The sequence below is a fragment of the Vipera berus genome (genome assembly GCF_964194415.1).
Source record: "Vipera berus genome assembly, chromosome: 1".
NCBI classification, from domain to species: Eukaryota; Metazoa; Chordata; class Lepidosauria; order Squamata; family Viperidae; genus Vipera; species Vipera berus.
In genome coordinates, this window is record NC_138202.1 from 203,661,013 (window position 1) to 203,683,178 (window position 22,166).

The following is a 22,166-nucleotide window of genomic DNA, read 5'->3' on the forward strand; positions in this document are numbered from 1 at the left end:
GCCCCCATAGGCACCCTTGATGCGAACGATGTAGAGCTGGCCACACCCACCCAGTAGGCCATATGCACTCTAGCCACGCCCACCCAGTAGGCCACGCCCACCCTGGCCATACACACCCGGCCCCCTGAGGGCAACCGCAATGCTGATGCGGCCCTCAGTGAAATTGAGTTTGACACCCCTGATCTAGACCAGGGGTAGGCAACCTTGGCTCTTTTATGATCGTGGACTTCAACATGGCTGGCTCAGGAATTCTGGGAGTTGAAGTCCACAAGTCATAAATGAGCCAAGGTAGCCTACCTCGATCTAGACCCAAGCAAATGTGGCATCTTCGCTGTGCTCTAGTCCTATAAATTTTTACTTTATTTTCTCAGGTTATAAACAACCTTTGTTCAGCAACAGTGGATTTGGAGGACAAACGATCTAACTCAAAAACATTTACAGTCATAAATTTCTCCACAACTACTGGATATACAGTATATGAAGTTATAGTGTGAGTATATTTTCTAGTAAGACTGCAACAATTGTCTACTTTGGCAACCTTTTTCCTTACATTATCTTTTTTTTTAAAAAAAATTCCACTCCTTTGTTTTAAGTATGTCACCTCCTCCTTCCCATCCAAATGGTAATCTTGAGTTTCCAGGGACAGAATCCTTTTCTTACTTACATATATATGTATATGTATATGTGTGTGTGTGTGTGTGTGTGTGTGTGTGTGTGTGTGTGTGTGTGTGTGTGTATATATATATATGTATGTATGTATGTATGTATGTATATGTATATGTATGTGTATGTGTATGTATATATATGTGTATGTGTGTGTATGTGTGTGTATATATATATATATCGATCAGAAGGTCGGCAGTTTGGCGGGTCGAATCCCGAGTGCCGCGTAACAGAGTGAGCGCCTGTTACTCGTCCCAGCTTCTGCCAACCTAGCAGTTCGAAAGCACGTAAAAATGCAAGTAGAAAAATAGGGACCACTACGGTGGGAAGGTAACAGCGTTCCGTGCGCCTTTGGCGTCTAGTCATGCCGGCCACATGACCACGGAGACGTCCTCGGACAAGCGCTGGCTCTTTGGCTTTGAAACGGAGATGAGCACCGGCCCCTAGAGTCGGAAACGACTAGCACGCATGTGCGGGGGAACCTTTACCTTTACCTTTATATATATATATATATATATGCAGCTTCAGTTTCAATCTTGTGAATTGTGCCATAGGTGTGCATCAGTATTTTGGATGCTCTCTGTACTTTCTGTACAGAAATATACTCTGACAAATAATTCACACCAATGCAGAATGATTGTCCAAAGCCTTCTCGATCTAACATGATGGGTAATGTTAAGGGTGGTATCACACATTTGGGGGGGGGGGAATGTGAAAATACAATTTCAAATTAATATGATTCCTGAAAAGTCTAGGAGAGCAGAATGAGAGACATAAAGCAAGGAAACAGGAAGTGGTTGACATAGTCAATATGACAAAAGGACACCCTAGTATTCTGGAACAGATGTAGCTAAAAATATGTAAAAAGAGCCTATCAGAAACAGAAACTCTGTGTACCAGGTAGAGAGAAGAATGTTACTTTATACCCACATTCTCAGCTTGACTACCACACAGTTTAGTTAAAGACTTTAATTGTTTCATAGGATGTAGGAGTACCTGAATCTTCAAAATTCATTAACTCACTATCCTGAAACCCAAATCAAGGCCACAGAAGGCTATTTCTTTACTGGAAAAACCTCTAGAAGGATAGGCTGTGCCTTTGCATTTGCCTTGCTTCTCTGTTCTGTGGGGAGATATACCCTCGGGCAGAATTTAGCAACTGCCAGGTTTTTCAAATCGAGTTTAATATTCAATGCTTGTCCTTGAATTATGCAATTCTTATATTTCTGCATAAATGCTATTGTCTAAAGTCCTTGTTTTATTATTGGGAAATTTATACTGGATAAATTGTAACCCAACAACATCTGAAGGACCACGTGCTTCTCAATCTGTTACAAAATATTATTTTTTACATATAAAGATCAATGAAAACAGAGCGGGAAGGGACCCTGGAGGTCTTCTAGTCCAATCCCCTGCTCAGGTAGGAGACTCTGTACCATTTCAGACAAGTGGCTGTCCAGTCTCTTCTTAAAAACCTCTAGTGATGAAGCACCCACAACTTCTGGAGGCAAGCTGTTCCACTGGTTAATTGTCCACATTGTTAGGAAGTTTCTCCTTAATTCCAGGTTGCTTCTCTCCTTGATATCTTTCCATCCATTGTTTCTTGTCCCTCCCTCTGGTGCTTTGGAAAATAAGTTGACCCCCTCTTCTTCATGGCAGCCCCTCAAATACTTGAATACTGGAAAACAACACTACTATGCAGCTATCCTTTAAAAGAACAAAAACTGGAGCTCCTTATAAATAAACAACACTTGCTATACCTTAAAGTCTATAAATAAATTCTTGATAACAATATATTCTTATCTTCTTATTTGTATTAACTGAGAAAATGTAATACTGTGTATTAAATGTTAATCATTGTTTTGTAAAAGCTTCTTTGGTTTAAGATGCTATTAAATTATCACGGACATTAAATTAAGCTTCTCTTTCTTCTGGCAGATTATCTGCACTTACTCAAAGGTCCCTGAAGTAGCATCTTCTTGAAAATATAATCTTTCCACTTCATGCAGAGCAGCCATAGTGTTTCTTCTAATACTAGAGCAGTTCTGGGAAAAGTGCTTTGGGATCTAATAAAATTAGAGTATCACCTGATCCACCCCAGACATGTTTCTGAAATATCTGACTTCCCCCTTTTCATAAATGAAGAAGGAAAACAGCAGCTGTAAAAATTGCTCTGCCACTCAGCAAATACCTCTGTAGCATGGATAAGCAGTTTGCAGGGAATACCCAGAGACACAGACACAAACACACATTTTCAAGGACCCTTAAACGTGCAATATAGTGGCTGAATTTTGTTTTGTTACTTCCATTAATCAAATATCAGACAGTTCATCCTTCCTTACTGTACAGCCCTTCCCACCATTAAACACAATATTTTTTTAGGGAAAAGTGAAGATTATGATCTTGCGTATAAATTTGAAGTCAGACCTCATCACATCTAGTTCGAAGGGTTACAGATGACATCTCTCACTGCAGTGTAATTGCTTATCACACATCTACACACTTCCTAATTGTTGCGCTAACATTTTTCCCATACAGAAGAAACACCCAAATAATTTGAAAACCAGTACACCAATTCAGTTGAGGGATTAGCTCATTTTTGCCACTGATGTCAAAAGATCTGGGTTTAGATTAATATTTGCCAACCTTCTTAAAGAATAATAGGGATTTACATGGAACAATCATGCCACAAAACACCAAAGCTATGTTTAGCGGCAGTACCTTAGCGTCTTCAGTGCTTTCTGCTACAATGTATGTGAAGTTGATGTTCACCAGATCAGTGCCACTACAGACACAAATTATTCGTCCTTCAAGTTCGTTTTCTGCTTTACTGACAGCCTCAAGAGCAGCTAATATTTTTGGATCCTGTTGAACAAAATTAATTGCTTGAAAAAAACCACCATGGATTAAAAAAACAAAACAAAAACATATCGCTCACTTTCACCCATAAGCATTTCTTATTCATATTTACCTTCTTTATATTTTTGTCATTATTCCAAGCATATGTTTAGAAGTATTTCATTTTCTACTTAGGGAGCTGATAATAGTATACACAGATCGTATTCACATTAGGTAACTGATGGTTTATTTAAAATTCTGCCTATGAACTAGTAACAAGAATTCTTGGGTTTTGAGTGCAGTGACCTTACCCAAATGAAATACTCCGATAATAGTTATTGGGGAGAAAAAAAGTGTACCTTAGGATACTCTTCCCCAACTGGCACCTTCCAGATATGCTGCAACTCTCAGAATTTCCACAGACAGCATATAGTCCCAAAATATCTAAGAGACACCAATCTGGGGGAAATATCCTAGGAATACATCAGTGGCTTCCATTCCTTATTCAAAAGTCTCTTTCAGATCATGGGACCTCTTTTAAATAAGTCCTTATAAAGGACTTACAAAAGACTGACTTAAAAAGCTCATCCTGGAGGTACTTGCTTCATATTTAACATTCAAGTAAAGTTTTATGTCCACTCTAGTTTGCTTAAGCAAATGAAATGGAGGGTGGGAAGGACTGCTTCAGAGAGCAATTTTTTTGTCTGGGGGCATTGTTGATTTTCAAGTAACATTAAATTTAGCTTTCACAAAATGTTTTGTATTTACAGGAAAAAATCATCACCCACAGCCGTTACAGGATTTAGGTTAAATTCTTAGAAGTTTGGTGTAGTGGTGAAGGTGCTGGCCTAGAAACCAGGAGACTGTGAGTTCTAGTCCCACCTTAGGCATGAAAGTTTGCTGGGTGAATTTTATCCAGTCACTCAGATCAATGGGTGTAATACAGGGGTCTTCAAAGTTGGCTGCTTCAAGACTTGTGGACTTCAATTCCCAGAATTCTGCAGCTAGCAATGCTGGCTGATGAATTCTGGGAGTTGAAGTCCACAAGTCTTAAAGCAGCCAAGTTTGGTGACCCCTGGTGTAATCCTTTGTAGGTAAACACTTCTAAATTATCTGATCCTCACCAAAAGTTAGTTTCTAAAGCCCAGTTTTTCAAAATTAAAAATTCATTGTCCCTTAAGGTACAAAGACTTCAGAAGTTCTTGAACTGAAGAAAGTTTCCATTCCTGGGCCTCAAGCCAATGGTAATTGTTTAAAACAATACTTTAAAACAAAACCACAGAAATACCTTTGGTATTGCTCCAAAACGAATGCTGTTGATCAGGGAACATTCTAAAACTTGCCCTTCCTGGAAAAGAAAGGAACACTATAAATGCCAAGCAGCCAATGTGATGTATGTTGAAATAAAAAATACAACAACAGCTAAGCGTTCAAAAATACACAATCTTAATTAATACCAGGCAGTATACATTATATTAATGTCAGTAAAAACAGACATGGGAACCTGTGCTCTCTAGAATTTGTCAGACTCTAAATGCCATCATGTCTGGCCATGGTGGATGAGGTGTGTTGGGGGGGGAGTGCATAGGACCATGACACAGCAATCACTCCTGCTGTAATGATATGTGGGAATGACTTTGGGAGACCTGGAGAAGAGATGTTGCCTAAGGAGCAGTCAGATAAGAGGGAGCATAGCCCTCAGCTGCATAATGGGCAAAGCAAGAGGCCCAGGAGGTACACTCCCGAAGTTATCGGGCTGTAAAGGTGATGGTGCAAGAATTGTATTTTCAGATTAAAAGGTCCTGTTCGTTCTGCTTTCAACAAAGCAGAATTAGTTTACTTGGTCTTATTTCCTGTCTGGTCTACCTGGTAAGGCTGACCTCTGTGTAAAGGTGGGGAATGTTTTGCCCTTCAGAGGGTCTTCCAGGAACCTTATTCCACAGAGCTAATGGTGAGATGGTGGAGTTCAATAATACCTGGCCAAGGTTTCAGACTGTTACATCATTACCTCCAAAGAAAATAAATTCAGCAACTATTTGCTTCATTCACACTCATCCCTCTCCTAACTTCCTGCACCCAACTATACAGCATGTGGGCGAAATCAATGTTGAATTTTTAGATCAAAGGGAACAAAAATGAGTTGTTGCTATACAGGTACAAATCTGAGGCAAGTAGAGAATGGCTAGAAGATATAGAACAAGATTTGCAAGTACACACACACACACACCTTCCATCCACAAACATATGATTCCATCCCCTCTCCTCCCCTTTTCACTATTAAGGAAAGAAACATGGGATGGAACTAAATTATTGGCAGAAAATTATTTTCTTCTCTTCAAACTAACATTACAATCTTTGGAATATTTATTCATCTTTATATTTTAATAAGTGTGCTTAAGGGCTTTATCTAGTGTAGTCAGGGCTTTTTTCGTCATAGAAGGCCCAGAACAGAGTTCCGGCACCTTTTTTTGGATGGAACCTTGTAGGGTAGGCAAGGCAGGTTGTATGACATGTGTGAGTTCTGGCACCTTTTTCTTTTACAAAAAAAGCACTGAGTGTAGTGTTCTCTAGTTGTTCAGTTTCAATTCTCATAATCCCCCTAACAGCAATGCAACAGTAATAGGATATAATGGGAGCTGTCTCAACAAATTACAGGGTAGAAGATTTGCAAATCTTTATATTTAGCAATATAATCTAAGGCCCTAATATTTGGACACAGTGCCTCCCACTAGAACAACTAGAATTGTACCTTATGCTTGTTAGAGGAGGCAAAAAAAATCATGAGATCATTGTAAATTTTACCTTTCCTTCACTTTTCCATGATAGAAAAAAGCCAAATTCATCAACTTTAAACAGGCAGCCTGGCTCAAAAACAGAAGATTCCTGTTGAAAGAGAAATCCAAAATATTCAGGTCTGCAAGGAAGAATTTAAAACCCAAATTATCCACTTTTTTAAAAAAAAATCAGAAACAAAATATGTTAAATGAATTAATAACCAAAGCAGCAAAGTGATCTTGTAGAAATGTTACTTGCATTCATATTAAAGCACTGCATCCTGCTGGAAAAGTTTATCTGCATATTTCTAATACCAGCTAGATATTTTTATATTTGGAATGGGGAAGTAAATACTGAAGCATATTTTTCTAAGCAAAAAATCATTCAGCAAGCTACTTACATTTTATTGTTGTAGGCTACAATTGTTGGGAATGAGATTTGCAACAATCTTAGCAGGCCTTAAATGTTTAAAACCTTTTTTTATTTCAAGAGCTAAGAAAATGGAGTAAGATATTGCTAAAGACGGTTATTGGGATTTCAGCCTTTTATTAACTTGTCATGTTAAAAAGAAAGTTCAGCTCCTCTATCAAATAAATGCTTGAGATTCCGTGGTGAAGTACCAAACAATACCATACTGATATATTCAGTTAAACAAACTATCTACTGCTTAAAGGAATGCTGATCCCATGGTTAAATAAAATATCAACATACTGCATTTTAATCTTTTGAAATACAATATGTTCCCTCTCACATTCCTTGGCATGGCCTCTTTTTATCCTTTTATATTTATGCAAATCACCAAATTCTCTCCCTTGCCTATACGGTATATATTTTTTGTCCTGGACTTGGATAAAAGCTATGGCTTTCTGGCACTCATTACACTGTGGTCTATAAGCATTCTTTTCTTTCTATGCATTTTTCAATGAGGAATTTTAAAAGATGGTAAAAAGGTAGCAAATCAATTGCTGCCCATCCATAAAACAACATATTTAAATACATGTGCACTCACCAACTTGAGTGGTGAGAGCGTTATCATTTCCAAGACTGTTTGCTGAAGGGGAACAATCATTCAAAATCTTTATATAGAGAGATATAACGTGGAATAGAATTATTTATGATTCTGCCTAGCGAGCAGGACTCTGGAGGAAGAGATCAGCTCTATTTTGGTTCTTTTTCTTCTCTTTATCATGGCCACCAGGATGCTTAAGTTAGGTTTAGCTCAGAATGAGACCTCTCTTTTTTACCCTATCTTGTACATCGTCTACTTTCATAAAAAGGTGGTGCTTCATATTCCTCTCTGAAGCAATAATAACCAGGAACAGATTTCTATTATTTGCCCTCAGAATGGAGCTTCCAGCTGTATTTCCAGATACTGTATAAGCTCCTTACCTCTTCGTATCTGTCAAAAATAGCTCCATCCTGTAGAAAGGAAGGTACTGACTTCTGCCAGTTAAATTCATATGGTTTTGCCATTCTGTGGACCACCCTGGATAATAATAAAAAAACAAATAAAATAAATTGTTGCCATAAGGAGCCACAATACATGGTCAATGAGGACTATTCATACAGTACTGCCACTTGTTCTTTGTAGTAAATCCTAGAGAAAACACTCAATTCACATGAAAATTCAGACAAAGCCTCCAAAAAATCTCAATTTTGCCTGTAAGCAGGATTTTTTTGTCATAGAACTCTCAGAACGGAGTTCCGGCACCTTTTTTGGATGGAAACTTGTAGGGTAGGCAAAGTGGGTTGTATGACATGTGTGAGTTCCGGCACCTTTTTCTTCTACAAAAAAAGCACTGCCTGTAAGGTATGTTAACTAGCAATAACCACCATTTGAAATGTTGAGATTGTATAATAGGTATGCTCACAAAAGGCTCTGTGGAGGGTGCAATAAGAACAAAGCATTCATTTATTGGAAAGGTAATTACTGAAGATGCCTATAATTTCTGGCATACAGGAGGCACACTATTTACCCTTATTTACCTGTTTTCCAGATCAATGGACATGCTTCTAAATCAGTACCAACCAACTACCAATCCTTTTAATTTTCTAAAAGTATTCATGATCTCTTTCTTAGAATGAAAGATGTTCTTTGCTCATGATAACCATCTATGTGGTTTTGTTATTAGAATAAAATAACAATTTTTAAAAATTCACTCTGGTGGTAGAAGCCTGGCTAGTAGCAAAGAAAATATTCATCACACTGATTTTAGTAAATATTTATAAGTTCTCATTTTAATCAACTGTTTGATTTTAAGTGATGGAATTGAGAATTAAACCATCATGACTTTCATTAAGATCTTTAGCTGAAAATGACAAACATTCAGGGGAAAAAAATGAAAACATTCAAAATGCTATTTAATACTATTAATCACGGAGATTTTGAAGTAAACCCTGGGGTTACAAGTCAGAAAATATGAAGAGCATCAATAGCCAGAGGCAGCTAAAGAACAATATATGGTGATCTCATTAAAAGCTGCAATGTGGAGAGGGGGAAAAAACACCAACAAAAAGAAAGGCAAAACAATTTAGCCTTGGGAAATTGCTGAAAAGTATTGCTAGACAACATAATTTTCATTTGAATAAACAAAGCAGCCTTTATTTCAAGTTCTAAAAGGCTACACTTTCTCTGCAGAATTTAGGTGTACCTTTTTTAAAAAAATATTTACAACCTAAAAGTCTGTAGAAACAAATTTTGCAAAGGACTTCAGGCCTCTGGCCTTTTATCCACTCACAGGATAACCTTCAAAAGCAGAATGAAATGGGACTCAGAGTGGCGCTATTATTAAAAGACCTGGGGGGGGGGAACCATCTTGAAACCTTCTTCAGCATTCTGTCCTTATCTTGTTATGCTATCCAACTCAATGGAATTTTGGAAACATATTATGCAATAGCATTCAAGGCTCTTGCGGTCCATCTGGCTGTCCATCAGCAGGACAACTCCCCCTACCCAAAAAGAGAATGGGACCGAATTTGGTATGGTAGTCAAAGCCAACAAGAGAACATATAAGAAACAAGAAAAAAGTGAAGGAAATGATTGGTCCATTAGTGGGGGAAAGTGGCAAGAAGGTGACAAGCAACAGGGAGAAAGCAGAACTATTTAACTCGTTTTTTGCATCTGTCTTTACACAAAGGGGAAAAACAGTCCAACCTACCAAAACCAGTGCCATAAAAAACAGAATAGAAACGCAAGTTAAGATAGGCAAGAAAATGGTGAGCACCTGTCCAGCCTAGACGAGTTCAAATCACCAGGACCAGATGGATTACACCCCAGGGTTCTCAAGGAACTGGCAGACGTGACCTCAGAACCACTGAACTATATTTTTCAAAGATCCTGGAGCACTGGGGAACTACCAGACGACTGGAAGAGAGCTGATGTAGTTCCCATCTTCAAAAAAGGGAAAAATGTATCCAGGAAATTACAGACCTATCAGCCTGACCTCAATACCTGGGAAGATTCTGGAAAAGATAAACAATAAATCAGCGAACACCTTGATGCGAACAAAGTTATCACTAAAAGCCAACATGGGTTTGTCAAAAACAGATCATGCCAGACAAACCTTATTGCATTCTTTGACCAAGTGACAAAACTAGTAGACCAGAGGAATGCTGTAGATATAATTTACTTGGACTTCAGTAAGGCATTTGATAAAGTAGATCACAACCTACTACTTAATAAGATAGAAAAATGTGGGTTAGATAGCATCACCACCAGATGGATTCGTAGCTGGCTGACCGGCCATACTCAGGATGTGGTCCTCAATGGAACTGCATCTACATGGAAGGAAGTGTGTAGTGGAGTGCCCCAGGGCTCTGTTCTGGGCCCAGTGCTCTTCAACATCTTTATCAACGATTTGGACGAGGGGATAGATGGGGAACTCATCAAATTTGCAGATGACACCAAGCTGGCAGGAATAGCCAATACTCCAGAAGATAGGCTTAAGATACAGGAGGATCTGGACAGACTCGAACACTGGGCACTATCTAACAAAATGAAATTCAATTGTGAAAAAAGTAAGGTTCTACATTTAGGCAGGAAAAATCTAATGCACAGGTATAGTATAGGTGGTACCTTGCTCGATAGTAGTAACTGTGAGAGAGATCTCGGAGTCCTAGTGGACAATCACTTCAATATGAGCCAGCAGTGTGCTGCAGCTGCCAAAAAAGCCAACACAGTGCTAAGCTGCATTAACAGAGGGATAGAATCAAGATCACGTGAAGTACTAATACCACTTTACAATGCCTTAGTAAGGCCACACCTGGAATACTGCATCCAGTTTTGGTCACCACGATGTAAAAAAGATGTCGAGACTCTAGAAAGAGTACAGAGAAGAGCAACAAAGATGATTAGGGGACTGAAGGCTAAAACATATAAGGAACGGCTGTTGGAATTGGGTATGTGTAGTTTAATGAGGAGAAGGATGAGGGGGGACGTGATAGCAGTGTTCCAATATCTCAGGGGCTGCCACAAAGAAGAGGGAGTCAAGCTATTCTCCAAAGCACCTGAAAGCAGGACAAGAAGCAACGGATGGAAACTAGTCAAGGAGAGAAGCAACCTAGAACTAAGGAGAAACTTCCTGGCAGTTAGAACAACTAACCAGTGGAACAACCTGCCTCCAGAAGTGGTGAATGCTCCAACACTGGAAGTTTTTAAGAAGAGACTGGACAGTCATTTGTCTGAAATGGTATAGGGTTCCCTGCCTTAGCAGGGGGTTGGACTAGATGACCTCCAAGGTCCCTTCCAACTTCTTCTTCTTGTTGTTGTTGTTGTTAATTAGCTGGAAAAGATAGAAGAGGAAAAAACCTTCCAGAAAGATTCCCCCAAAGCATTCCTATGAGACGGAATAGAGCAGCACTTCCTTCCTAGTCATTTGACCCAAAGCTATTTTAAGGAATTGGAAAACATACCCAAACATTCCCTGCTCTGCATCCTTTCTTTCACTTATTTGATTACGAGAAGGTTGGGAAGTGAACTGTGATTGGAACATTAAATTAAAAGGAGTTCTTTCAATATTTCTTTGCTTTTGTCTGCTGAAAATTAATGTAGACATAACACATTACCTTAAACAAACACTCATGACCTTCAGAAAATTATGTTTTAGATTAAAAGTAAAAGCAAAGAAGTTCTGAACTCCTTGGAGATGAAGCACTAATATACAAACACGACTTTGCCAAATAATGAAAACTATTTCAGGCTTGTAAAGGTAGGGAAAGGAAATTAACGTGATCTCAGAGCCCTGTTCTCTCTTTTTACCTTCTAATGTCAAATTGCTTCTGAAAGCAAGATACAGGAACAAAGATGTGCAATTATGAGAGAGGCAGAACACTCTTTTGAAAACTGGCTATCTCTTCCTGCAACCGCCAACTCCTCAAAATTCTTCAGGATAATTTCATCTATACTTTCTAAACCCAGATCGTCCATTATTTTATTTTAAGCACTCAAAATCATTTGCTACAATACCCTTTAAATATGCATTATAAAAGGTAAAGGTTCCCCCGCACATGCGTGCTAGTAGTTTCCGACTCTAGGGGCCGGTGCTCATCTCCGTTTCAAAGCCGAAGAGCCAGCGCTTGTCTGAGGACGTCTCCGTGGTCACGTGGCTGGCATGACTAGACGCCAAAGGCGCACGGAACGCTGTTACCTTCCCACCGCAGTGGTCCCTATTTTTCTACTTGCATTTTTACGTGCTTTCGAACTGCTAGGTTGGCAGAAGCTGGGACGAGTAACAGGCGCTCACTCTGCTACGCGGCACTCAGGATTCGACCCGCCAAACTGCCGACCTTCTGATCGACAAGCTCAGCGTCCTAACCCACTGAGCCACCGCGTCCCTAGAACCCATAATTATAAATGAAACCAAAATTTAATAAAGTCATCTTTTCTTTGCCACTGAAAAAGATGGGGCTTATTTGCTTTCTTTCTCTAAAAAGTATAAGACGCATACATGGGCTTATTTTTCTCTTACTGTATATTCGTGTAACACCAAGACTAAGCAAAATCTTAGAGAATTTAATATAAAATACATTGAAATACTGTGTATCATTTTGAAAGAAGACTTCCAAGGATATTATATCCCTGCCCTACAATATAGCATTTCCTCAAGGGTGATTTCCCCCTTGGTCCTCCCCAACAGTTAAAAGCACAAAGGAATTTTATGTGTTATATCTGTAGAGCAAAGACACTCATGGGAGAATAGCATTTATTGCTGACACACAGATGATGAAAATCAAATCAATGTCCTAATGAAACTTTCAATCAGTGTTTTTTAAATTGCAATTCTTGACCATTTTAAACAAAGATAAAAAGCATACGTGCAAAACAGTTAAGTAACTTGTAGCTATCAAGGCTACAAAGGACATAAGAAATATATTAATTGTATTGACAGCTTCACTGCAACATGAAAAAATTATCACATTTTCAATAACAATAAAAGGTAAATTAGCCAGACTTTACAATGCACAAAGCATCTTGACTATAGTTTTAAAAATAATTTTAAAAAGTAGACATCATTTTCTCTTAATATTATGGGGAAACTACAGCACAATAAAACCTCTGTCATTATCAGAACATTCTCTGACACAGAAGGGCAATAAATGCAGCACTGATATGAAATGCTTGCAGAATCTCTTCTCTATGGAATCAAGATGATGAAACTTTATGGGAATTTATAAAATAATATCAGGAGTTTGAAGCCTCTTCTTGTTACAAATCAAAAACTGAAGCACATATAGTTAGTTTGGATGCCAACAACAATGAATTTTGGTGATGAAAGTCATATAATCTTAGCAAAACCAGCTGAACAATGCCCAATTCTTTGAATTTAACAGTTCAACTGATAACCTTTATGCAACAATTTCTACAACATCTAACGAGATCATAAAGCAACTGCCCCAAACTCTCTGGTCCAAAAGGCAAGAAAAAATGCTCATGTGTTACAAAGAAAATTGAAACCAATACAAATGAAGTACTTTAGTAAAGATGCCAAGAAGTGATTTGAGGAAGAATACCTGAATATTCTGTACATATAATCATAATCATAACAGTAAAATTGGAAGGGATCTTGGAGGTCATCTAGTTCAACCCCCTGCTCAGGCAGGAAACCCTATACCATTTCAGACAAATGGTTGTCCAGTGTCTTCTTAAAAACTTCCAGTGTTGGAGCATTCACCACTTCCGGAGGCAGGTTGTTCCACTGGTTAATTGTTCTAACTGTCAAATAGGTTTCTCCTTAGTTCTAGGTTGCTTCTCTCCTTGATTAGTTTCCATCCGTTGCTTCTTGTCCTGCCTTTGGGCGTTTTGGAGAATAGCTTGACTCCCTCTTCTTTGTGGTAGCCCCTGAGATATTGGAACACTGCTATCACGTCCCCCCTCATCCTTCTCCTCATTAAACTACACATACCCAATTCCAACAGCCGTTCCTTATATGTTTTAGCCTTCAGTCCCCTAATCATCTTTGTTGCTCTTCTCTGTACTCTTTCTAGAGTCTCGACATCTTTTTTACATCGTGGTGACCAAAACTGGATGCAGTATTCCTAGTGTGGCTTTACCAAGGCATTGTAAAGTGGTATTAATACTTCACGTGATCTTGATTCTATCCCTCTGTTAATGCAGCCTAGCACTGTGTTGGCTTTTTTGGCAGCTGCAGCACACTTCTGGCTCATATTTAAGTGATTGTCCACTAGGACTCCGAGATCCCTCTCACAGTTACTACTATTGAGCAAGGTACCCCCTATACTATACCTGTACATTTGGTTTTTCTTGCCTAAATGTAGAACCTTACTTTTTTCACCATTGAATTTCCTTTTGTTAGATAGCGCCCAATGTTCGAGTCTGTCCAGATCCTCCTGTATCTTAAGCCTGTCTTCTGGAGTATTGGCTATTCCTGCCAGCTTGGTGTCCTCTGCAAATTTGATGAGTTCCCCATCTATCCCTTTGTCCAAATAGTTGATGAAGATGTTGAAGAGCACTGGGCCCAGAACAGAGCCCTGGGGCACTCCACTACACACTTACCTCCATGTAGATGTGGTTCCACTGAGGACCACATACTGAGTACGGCTGGTCAGCCAGCTACGAATCCATCTGGTGGTAATGCTGTCTAACCCACATTTTTCTATCTTATTAAGTAGTAGGTTATGATCTACTTTATCAAATGCCTTACTGAAGTCCAAGTAAATTATATCCACAGCATTCCTCTGGTCTACTAATTTTGTCACTTGGTCAAAGAATGCAATATGATTTGTCTGGCATGATCTGTTTTTGACAAACCCATTTTGGCTTTTAGTAATGATTTTGTTTGCCTCTACATGCTTGCTGATTCGTTGTTTGATTATCTTTTCCAGAATCTTCCCAGGTATTGAGGTCAGGCTGATAGGTCTGTAATTTCCTGGATCCATTTTTTTCCCTTTTTTAAAGATGGGAACTACATCAGCTCTTTTCCAGTCCTCTGGTAGTTCCCCAGTGCTCCAGGATCTTTGAAAAATATAGTTCAGTGGTTCTGAGATCACGTCTGCCAGTTCCTTGAGAACCTTGGGGTGTAATCCATCTGAGCCTGGTGATTTGAACTTGTCTAGGCTAGACAGGTGCTCACTTACCATTTTCTTGCCTATCTTAACTTGTGTTTTTATTCTGTTTTTATGGCACTATTTTTGATAGGTTGGTCTGTTTTTTCCCTTTGTGTAAAGACAGATGCAAAAAACGAGTTAAAGAGTTCTGCTTTCTCCCTGTTGCTTGTCCCCCTTCTTGCCACTTTCACCCACTAATGGACCAATCATTTCCTTCACTTTTTTCTTGTTTTTTACGTTTGAAAGAAGCTTTTTTTGTTATTTTTGACTTTGGTCGCAAGCGTTAGTTCATTTTGATCCTTAGCTTTCCTCACTTCGTCTTTGCAGGCTTGGGCTATTTGCTGATATTCTGACTTAGTTATGTGCCCCTCTTTCCACTTTCTATACTTGTCCTTTTTATCTCTATATATAATATATAATTATATAATAATTAATTATATAATCTATATAATTTATCTATATAATTCTCCCATGTACATATGATATCCAATATTGAACTTAGTTACAATCCTAAACAGTCATTTGAAAAGAAAATATTATAAGTATATTTATCTTAATAATTGACTGTTCTCTAAGAAAAATGCATACAGATAACATATACTACAAACTGGAGAAGAAAATCACACATCAGTTTCTGCAATTCAGAATCATAGCTTCACAACTGAATACAGCGAAGCTGTTTTTCAAAATGCCCTGATCCAGCATATATCTGTGATTCCACAGGCTGCAACGGTGAAGATGACTGACTGAACAAAAGCAGTACCAACAAGGGTCAGTGTGCCTTGGTTGATTTCAAAAAGTTAAGCAAGGATGGACCTAATTAGCCTTTGGACACACTATAACAGATCTACCTGAGCCGTAAGTTAGATAGGGAAGTCAAAAAAATAACTGTGGGACAAGACGGTGGGGGATGACTTTTGTGTTATTGCCAAGAAAACTACATGGGCATGTTGAGCTCCATTCAAAATAGGCTCTTTTTGGTGTATTTTAACTTATTTCCTTTTTAAATATCAATAATAATAATAAACCTTTATTGTCAAAGTACAACATGTGTACATTGAGATTAGCTGAGCCTCCCCCCGTGCTCTCTCTCCCCCCAACACACAGTGACAACAAACCCTCCATCCCACCACACTATGTGAACCAACTACACCACACACCGGCCTCCCAAGTCAATTCTGCATAAGATTATGTCCCATTTAAAAGCCTAACAGCCCACGGATAAAAGCTATTTTTCAGCCTGTTGGTACGGCTGGCTATATTCCTATATCTCCTACCGGATGGTAGGAGAGTAAAGAGATACCATCCAGGGTGTGAGTCATCCCTGAGAATCTTCCTCACTCTTCCAAGGCAAGGAGCCCTGGCGAGGTCATCCAGTGGTGTCAGGGAACAGCCCACAATGTCTTGTGCTGTGCTCACTACCCTCTGCAATACTTTCCTATCCGCGGCTGTCAGACCAGCATACCAAACCACAATACCATACGAGAGGACGCTCTCTATGGTAGACCGGTAAAAGAGGGTCATTAGCTGTTGTTCTACCCTGTTCTTCCGCAAGATCCTAAGAAAGTGAAGCCTCTGTTGGGCCTTTCTAGCCACCTGGGTTGTGTTAACTTTCCAGGTCAGATCTTCACAGAGGTAGACTCCCAGAAATTTAAAGGAGGAAACTCTCTCTACACAGTCCTCCCCGATGTAAAGTGGGGCAGGTTCCTCCTTTTTTCTCCGGAAATCTAACACTTGACAAACACTTGTCCTATCTTCTGACCCATTGCTCAGAGGTAGATCTCATTAAGTGGTTTTTTCTAAAAGGTAAAGGTAAAGGTTCCCCCGCACGTGCGTGCTAGTCGTTTCCGACTCTAGGGGCCGGTGCTCATCTCCGTTTCAAAGCCAAAGAGCCAGCGCTTGTCCGAGGACGTCTCTGTGGTCACGTGGCCGGCATGACTAGACGCCAAAGGCGCACGGAGCGCTGTTACCTTCCCACCGGAGTGGTCCCTATTTTTCTACTTGCCTATTTACGTGCTTTCGAACTGCTAGGTTGGCAGAAGCTGGGACGAGTAACAGGCGCTCACTCTGTTACGCGGCACTCGGGATTCAACCCGCCAAACTGCCGACCATCTGATCGACAGGCTCAGCGTCCTAACCCACTGAGCCACCGCGTCCCTTCATTATTATTCAGAGACAGAAACTTTTTGAGGCAAAATCATTATTAACCTTTTCAACAACTGATAATAAACATTCATAAAATGCAACTGACATTATAACAATATCAAAGACTATTTTTTGACGAAGATTTGACTATTTTTTTTGACCAAGATTCCTTAAATCTGGTGTATGAAATAATCATAAGAACTTTTGGTTCTATATTTTATGAGTATTATACTGTAGGTAAAGCATTTATTTGTGCATCAGACTGAATTTACCAGAAACATTTTAACTCACACTGAAATTAATTTAAGAAGAACTTTGGTCAAATCAAGGACAAAAATAAATTGTGAAGGGCTGATTACAAGCCACTAATAGAATTCAGAACAAATGAAAATTCAATTACCTTTAAGTACTGGAAAAAAAATGCTAAACATACTGCCAGCAAGGATTTCTCTAATTTCCAGAAATTTAATAAAAAAAACACCATCTTGAGATTTTAGTTTGACATAAATAAAAATTAACTGATACTATAACAAAAAAGCAGGGGGAGATGACAAAAGTCTTTAGTAGATAATCTAGCTTAAAACATGAACATTAAAAAAACATAAATCAAAATACGTAAATCATTAAATGAAAAAGAAAGATCACATGTGTGTTTGATACGTATTTTGGGAAGAGTGTGACTTCGGTTAATGCTCCTTTGGCCTACACCCAACAAGCAAGATAGCCATATAAATTTTCAATCAGAACACTTTTCAAGGCGTTCCAGATGCATCAGGAGATGCAACTCTCCAGATTCCCCAGCCAACAAACAGTGTGACAACTCTGTGAACTGCAGCTGAACCCACTGTAAAGGTAAAGGTAAAGGTTCCCCCGCACATGCGTGCTAGTCGTTTCCGACTCTAGGGGCCGGTGCTCATCTCCGTTTCATAGCCGAAGAGCCAGCGCTTGTCCGAGGACGTCTCCGTGGTCATGTGGCCGGCATGACTAGACGCCAAAGGCGCACGGAATGCTGTTACCTTCCCACCGTAGTGGTCCCTATTTTTCTACTTGCATTTTTACGTGCTTTCGAACTGCTAGGTGGGCAGAAGCTGGGACGAGTAACAGGCGCTCACTCTGTTACGCGGCACTCGGGATTCGACCCGCCAAACTGCCGACCTTCCGATCGACAAGTTCAGCGTCCTAACCCACTGAGCCACCGCGTCCCACTGAGGGAATGCCAAATGGGAGGGTGGAATGCACATACACTGATCATGCATTATATTAAAAACATGAAGGGCAAAGAGATCCTAGGCAACAACATAGTTATAATCAAGGATGAAAGGAATCCAGTTACCTGAAAGGAAACTAGTTTCCTGAAATATAAAATGCCAATAACAACTATTTGCTTCCTGTTCCAGAGGAGGAAAAAAGGTTGTATAACATGGAAAAATCTGTGCCTCTCTAAAGCTTAATATAAATGCCAATGGTTCAAGCTAGCTTGGCTAATGTTGAATCCTGTATTTTAACCTTATCTGGAGTATGGTAGGTTGTCTACTCGTGCTCCGAAAATTGATGAGCTCTAGCCTGTACATAGGTATGTGGGCAGTTTCTAAAGCAAAGACATCACAAAGGAAACAAAAGGATGATTTGTAACAGTTTCTATTTGTGTTGTAGCTGATTTTACCTGCAAAATCTGTTTCATATGCATTTAGCTATGGAATACAGGAATACAAGGGTTATTCTGGACTAGAGGGTGAATGTGAGAGACGTGGTATAATGAATGTTCTCAGTCAAGAAATATATTAGAGGAGGGCTTTTCAACCAGTGGTACGCATACCACCAGTGGTACGCGAGACCCTGGCTGGTGGTACGCGAGCCCAGCCTAGCTAATTATAGTGGGGGAGGGAATGAGTCAAAACGGAGCCGCACAGACCTGGAGATCAGCTGTAGCTGCAGAGCTTGCCAGAATCCCCAGGATCTGTGGAAATATGCTAACTGGAGCTTCCGGTGCACCCAGAGGAGAAAAGGAGGAGGGCAGAGAGAAGAAAAAGTATAAAAGGGGCAGACTGGCCTGTTTTCAGAGGAACAGTGAGTGGAGCGGCCAGCAAGGAAGGGTGAGTGAGCAAGTGGTGTGTTTGGGGGGGAAGGGCTAGCAAGCGAACGGCTCCTGCCCAGCTCGCTTGCGGAAAACATACTGCTTGCTAAGTGAAGCCCCAGGATCAGTGCTGGGTAGCCCGCTGATCCTGGGGCTTCACTTAGCAAGCAGCCTGTTTTCCACAAGCAAGTGAGCTGGGCAGGAGCCCGGGATCAGCATTTCTGAGCATGACTTCTGAGCGCAGCTCAGCTAATCCCGGGCTGCTGCCCAGCTCACTTGCTTGCAGAAAATAGGCTGCTTGCTAAGTAAGCTGGGCAGGAGCCCAGGATCAGCATTTCTGAGCGCAACTTCTGAGCGCAGCTCAGCTGATCCCGGGCTCTTGCCGGGCTCACTTTGCAAGCAGCCTATTTTCCACAAGTGAGCTGGGCAGGAGCCCAGGCGACAACGTTGCTTGCGGCTTTTCTGCAGCACAGACCCAAAGGCTGCTTCGTTCCCACTTGGCCTCTCACAGGACCCAGGCTGCCTGCACTGGCAGGAAAAAAGGTGCTTCTTTTTCTGCAGCGGTGGAGCGCAGGCGTCACTTGGCAACGGACTCTGCGAGATGCACCTTTGCAGTGGGTTTCCCCTTCTGTTAGATATTGGAGGTTTGAAAGGCAAGTTGCTCCTGGGGTGTCAAAGTAGAGGGTCCAAATGGCGAGAGTGACGCAGCTCTCCGACTCTCTGCTTCAGGCTGAAACAGTCTCAAAGTTGGGTCTGGAGGTTACTTCGCCCGAAGGAAGGGTGACTTGGTGGCATTGCAGGTTCGTCTCCCTTCCTTTGGAGGAGGGAGAAAAGCGTCGCTCTCTTCCTTCAGACGGGTGCAAATGTAACTTAAGAACGGTAGCAATGCAGCCAGAAATGGGTATCTCTCGGCAGCGCTGGGAAGAATGATGTACACGGAGAGGATTTGGGAACCTGGCTCAAACACTGGGCTCCGGTAGGGGAAAAATGACTGGGAGAAGTAGCCGGTTCGTAATGTATGTGCCTGAAAATGGGAGGTGAACTGGCGACATCCCTGCCCAGCCTGTGCACGCGCAGAGGCTGAGGCGCAGGGCCGTGATGTCGGTGGTTTACTTCGCCCAGCCACTCCATGTGGATGAGAATGCGCCGCTATCTGCCAAAATCAGGCTGGGATCTGGGCAGCCTAGCACAGGACAATTGGAGGGAGGGAGGGAGGGAGGGAAGGAAGGAAGGAAGGAAGGAAGGAAGGAAGGAAGGAAGGAAGGAAGGAAGGAAGGAAGGAAGGAAGGAAGGAAGGAAGGAAGGGAGGGACAAAGAAGGAGAGAAGGAAAGAAAGGAAGGAAAGAAGGGACAATGGGAGAGAGGGAAGGCACCCATCCCAGTCCCACTCCCCTCCACCAGAGACCCACGGATTCCCCCCACAGGCACCCCGCAACCTGAGTGATGAGCTGGCCACGCCCCCTGGCCATTGATCACATGACCCTGGGACATTGAATGTTATAAGTATGAATCAGTTGCCAAACATCCGAATGTAAATCCCATGACCCTGGGGATGCTTCAACAGTCATAAGTGTGAAAAATGGTCATAATTCACTTTTTCCAGTGCCGTTGTAACTTCGAACAGTCACTAAGCGAATTGTTGTAAGTGGAGGACTACCTGTACTTTATCATTTTTTCCTTTTTTTTTTGGTCAAGTTTTTGACACCTTGCTGGGCAACTGGTGGTACTCGGATATTGCCTTATCCTAAAAGTGGTACAATGGGTGAAAAGGTTGAAAAGCCCTGTATTAGAGGCATCTTAATGGGATTGTTGTGAGGCTGAGAGGCTGGTATTTATATTTTAAAAGGAAGTCTAGCATAGAAAATAAATAAATGCACAATATTTCACATAACCTAGTAAGTACACTTTGGGTGAAGTTGAGAAAAAAATATTTCCTCCCCCAAAACCAATTAAATTCCAGTTAATCCTTTCCCTTTCTTTCTTTTGGAGGGAGCAACTGAATAATTTGATATTGTATTTACCCAATATCAAAATATACTACTGACATCTTTATTAATGTGCTGAGATGACATAGCGCCCTGGGGTATGTGTGAAGAATATGAATTGTATGCAGCAACATCTTTGATTGCTGTGCAACCATAATATATACTGTATATCCATACGGGGGTGGGGGGAATGCTGTGGGAGAGTTAGGCTATATCAGCGGTGTCAAACTCAATTTCATTGAGGGCCGCATCAGCATTGCGGTTGCCCTCAGAGAGCTGGGTGGGTATGGCCAGGGTGGGCGTGGCCTACTTGGTGGGCATGGCTAGAGTGCATATGGCCTACTGGGTGGGCATGGCCAGCTCTACATCTTTCACGTCAAGGGTGCCCATGGGGGCCTGGGCAGGAGTGGGACAGATCTGAGGGTCTCTGGCAGAAGGAGGGTCTCTGGGCCAGGGCCAAGGCAGTGGGGGCCATTCCCTCACTGTTTCCAGGATGGCTTCGCGGGCCACATGAAACCACTTCGCGGGCCGGATCTGGCCCCCGGGCCTTGTGTTTGACATGTCTGGGCTATATCTTCAAAAAGGATAACAAAGGATAAACAATGTTAATTGTTTGCGAGGCACTCTGACGTATATTTGAGATGAGAAGCTATATAAATTGAAATAAATACAATCATATAGAGTACAGAGAAATGGACATGCACTCAGGAGACAAGAAATGAAATCTTAAATGTAAACAAACATGAGGATGTTACTACTTGCAGTCTATAGTAATTTTAGCTACCATAAGAAGTTTCTTTTTCACATAGTTCCTAATTATGCTGAAGAACAAACTCAAATGCAATTTGTATGTATTTCCCACAACTTTAATGGGGAAACATAATTGTAAATTAAACTGAGTTATACCGCTACATTATATCACTTAAACTTAGTCTGATGCATGGTCAATTCTTTTTTGTATATATTTTAATAAAAAGTTTTAAAACAAAGGTAAAAACGATACTAATTAATATAAAGGCAGTAAAAAGAACAAGAAAGAAAATGAAGAGAAAAATAAAAGTGCAAAAAAAGAAAGAAAAATAGAAAAGAAAAAAGAGACATCCAGTCTTCCTCACAGCAGTTAT

The 22,166-nt window shown here is 40.7% G+C and overlaps 1 protein-coding gene across 6 annotated transcripts in view; it reads right to left on the minus strand.

The window, feature by feature from the left end:
* PLCB4 (phospholipase C beta 4) overlaps positions 1-22,166 on the minus strand; it is a 189,466-nt gene that overhangs the window by 73,581 nt on the left and 93,719 nt on the right. For all 6 annotated transcript variants that reach the window (XM_081321997.1, XM_081321998.1, XM_081321996.1 and 3 more), the window contains 4 exons: positions 7,666-7,762; positions 6,304-6,384; positions 4,790-4,849; positions 3,385-3,528 (listed from right to left, as the gene is read on the minus strand). In XM_081321997.1, the coding sequence (XP_081178123.1) occupies positions 3,385-3,528; positions 4,790-4,849; positions 6,304-6,384; positions 7,666-7,749 (369 nt within the window). In that variant the 5' untranslated portion in view covers positions 7,750-7,762. The remainder of the gene's footprint in view (positions 1-3,384; positions 3,529-4,789; positions 4,850-6,303; positions 6,385-7,665; positions 7,763-22,166) is intronic.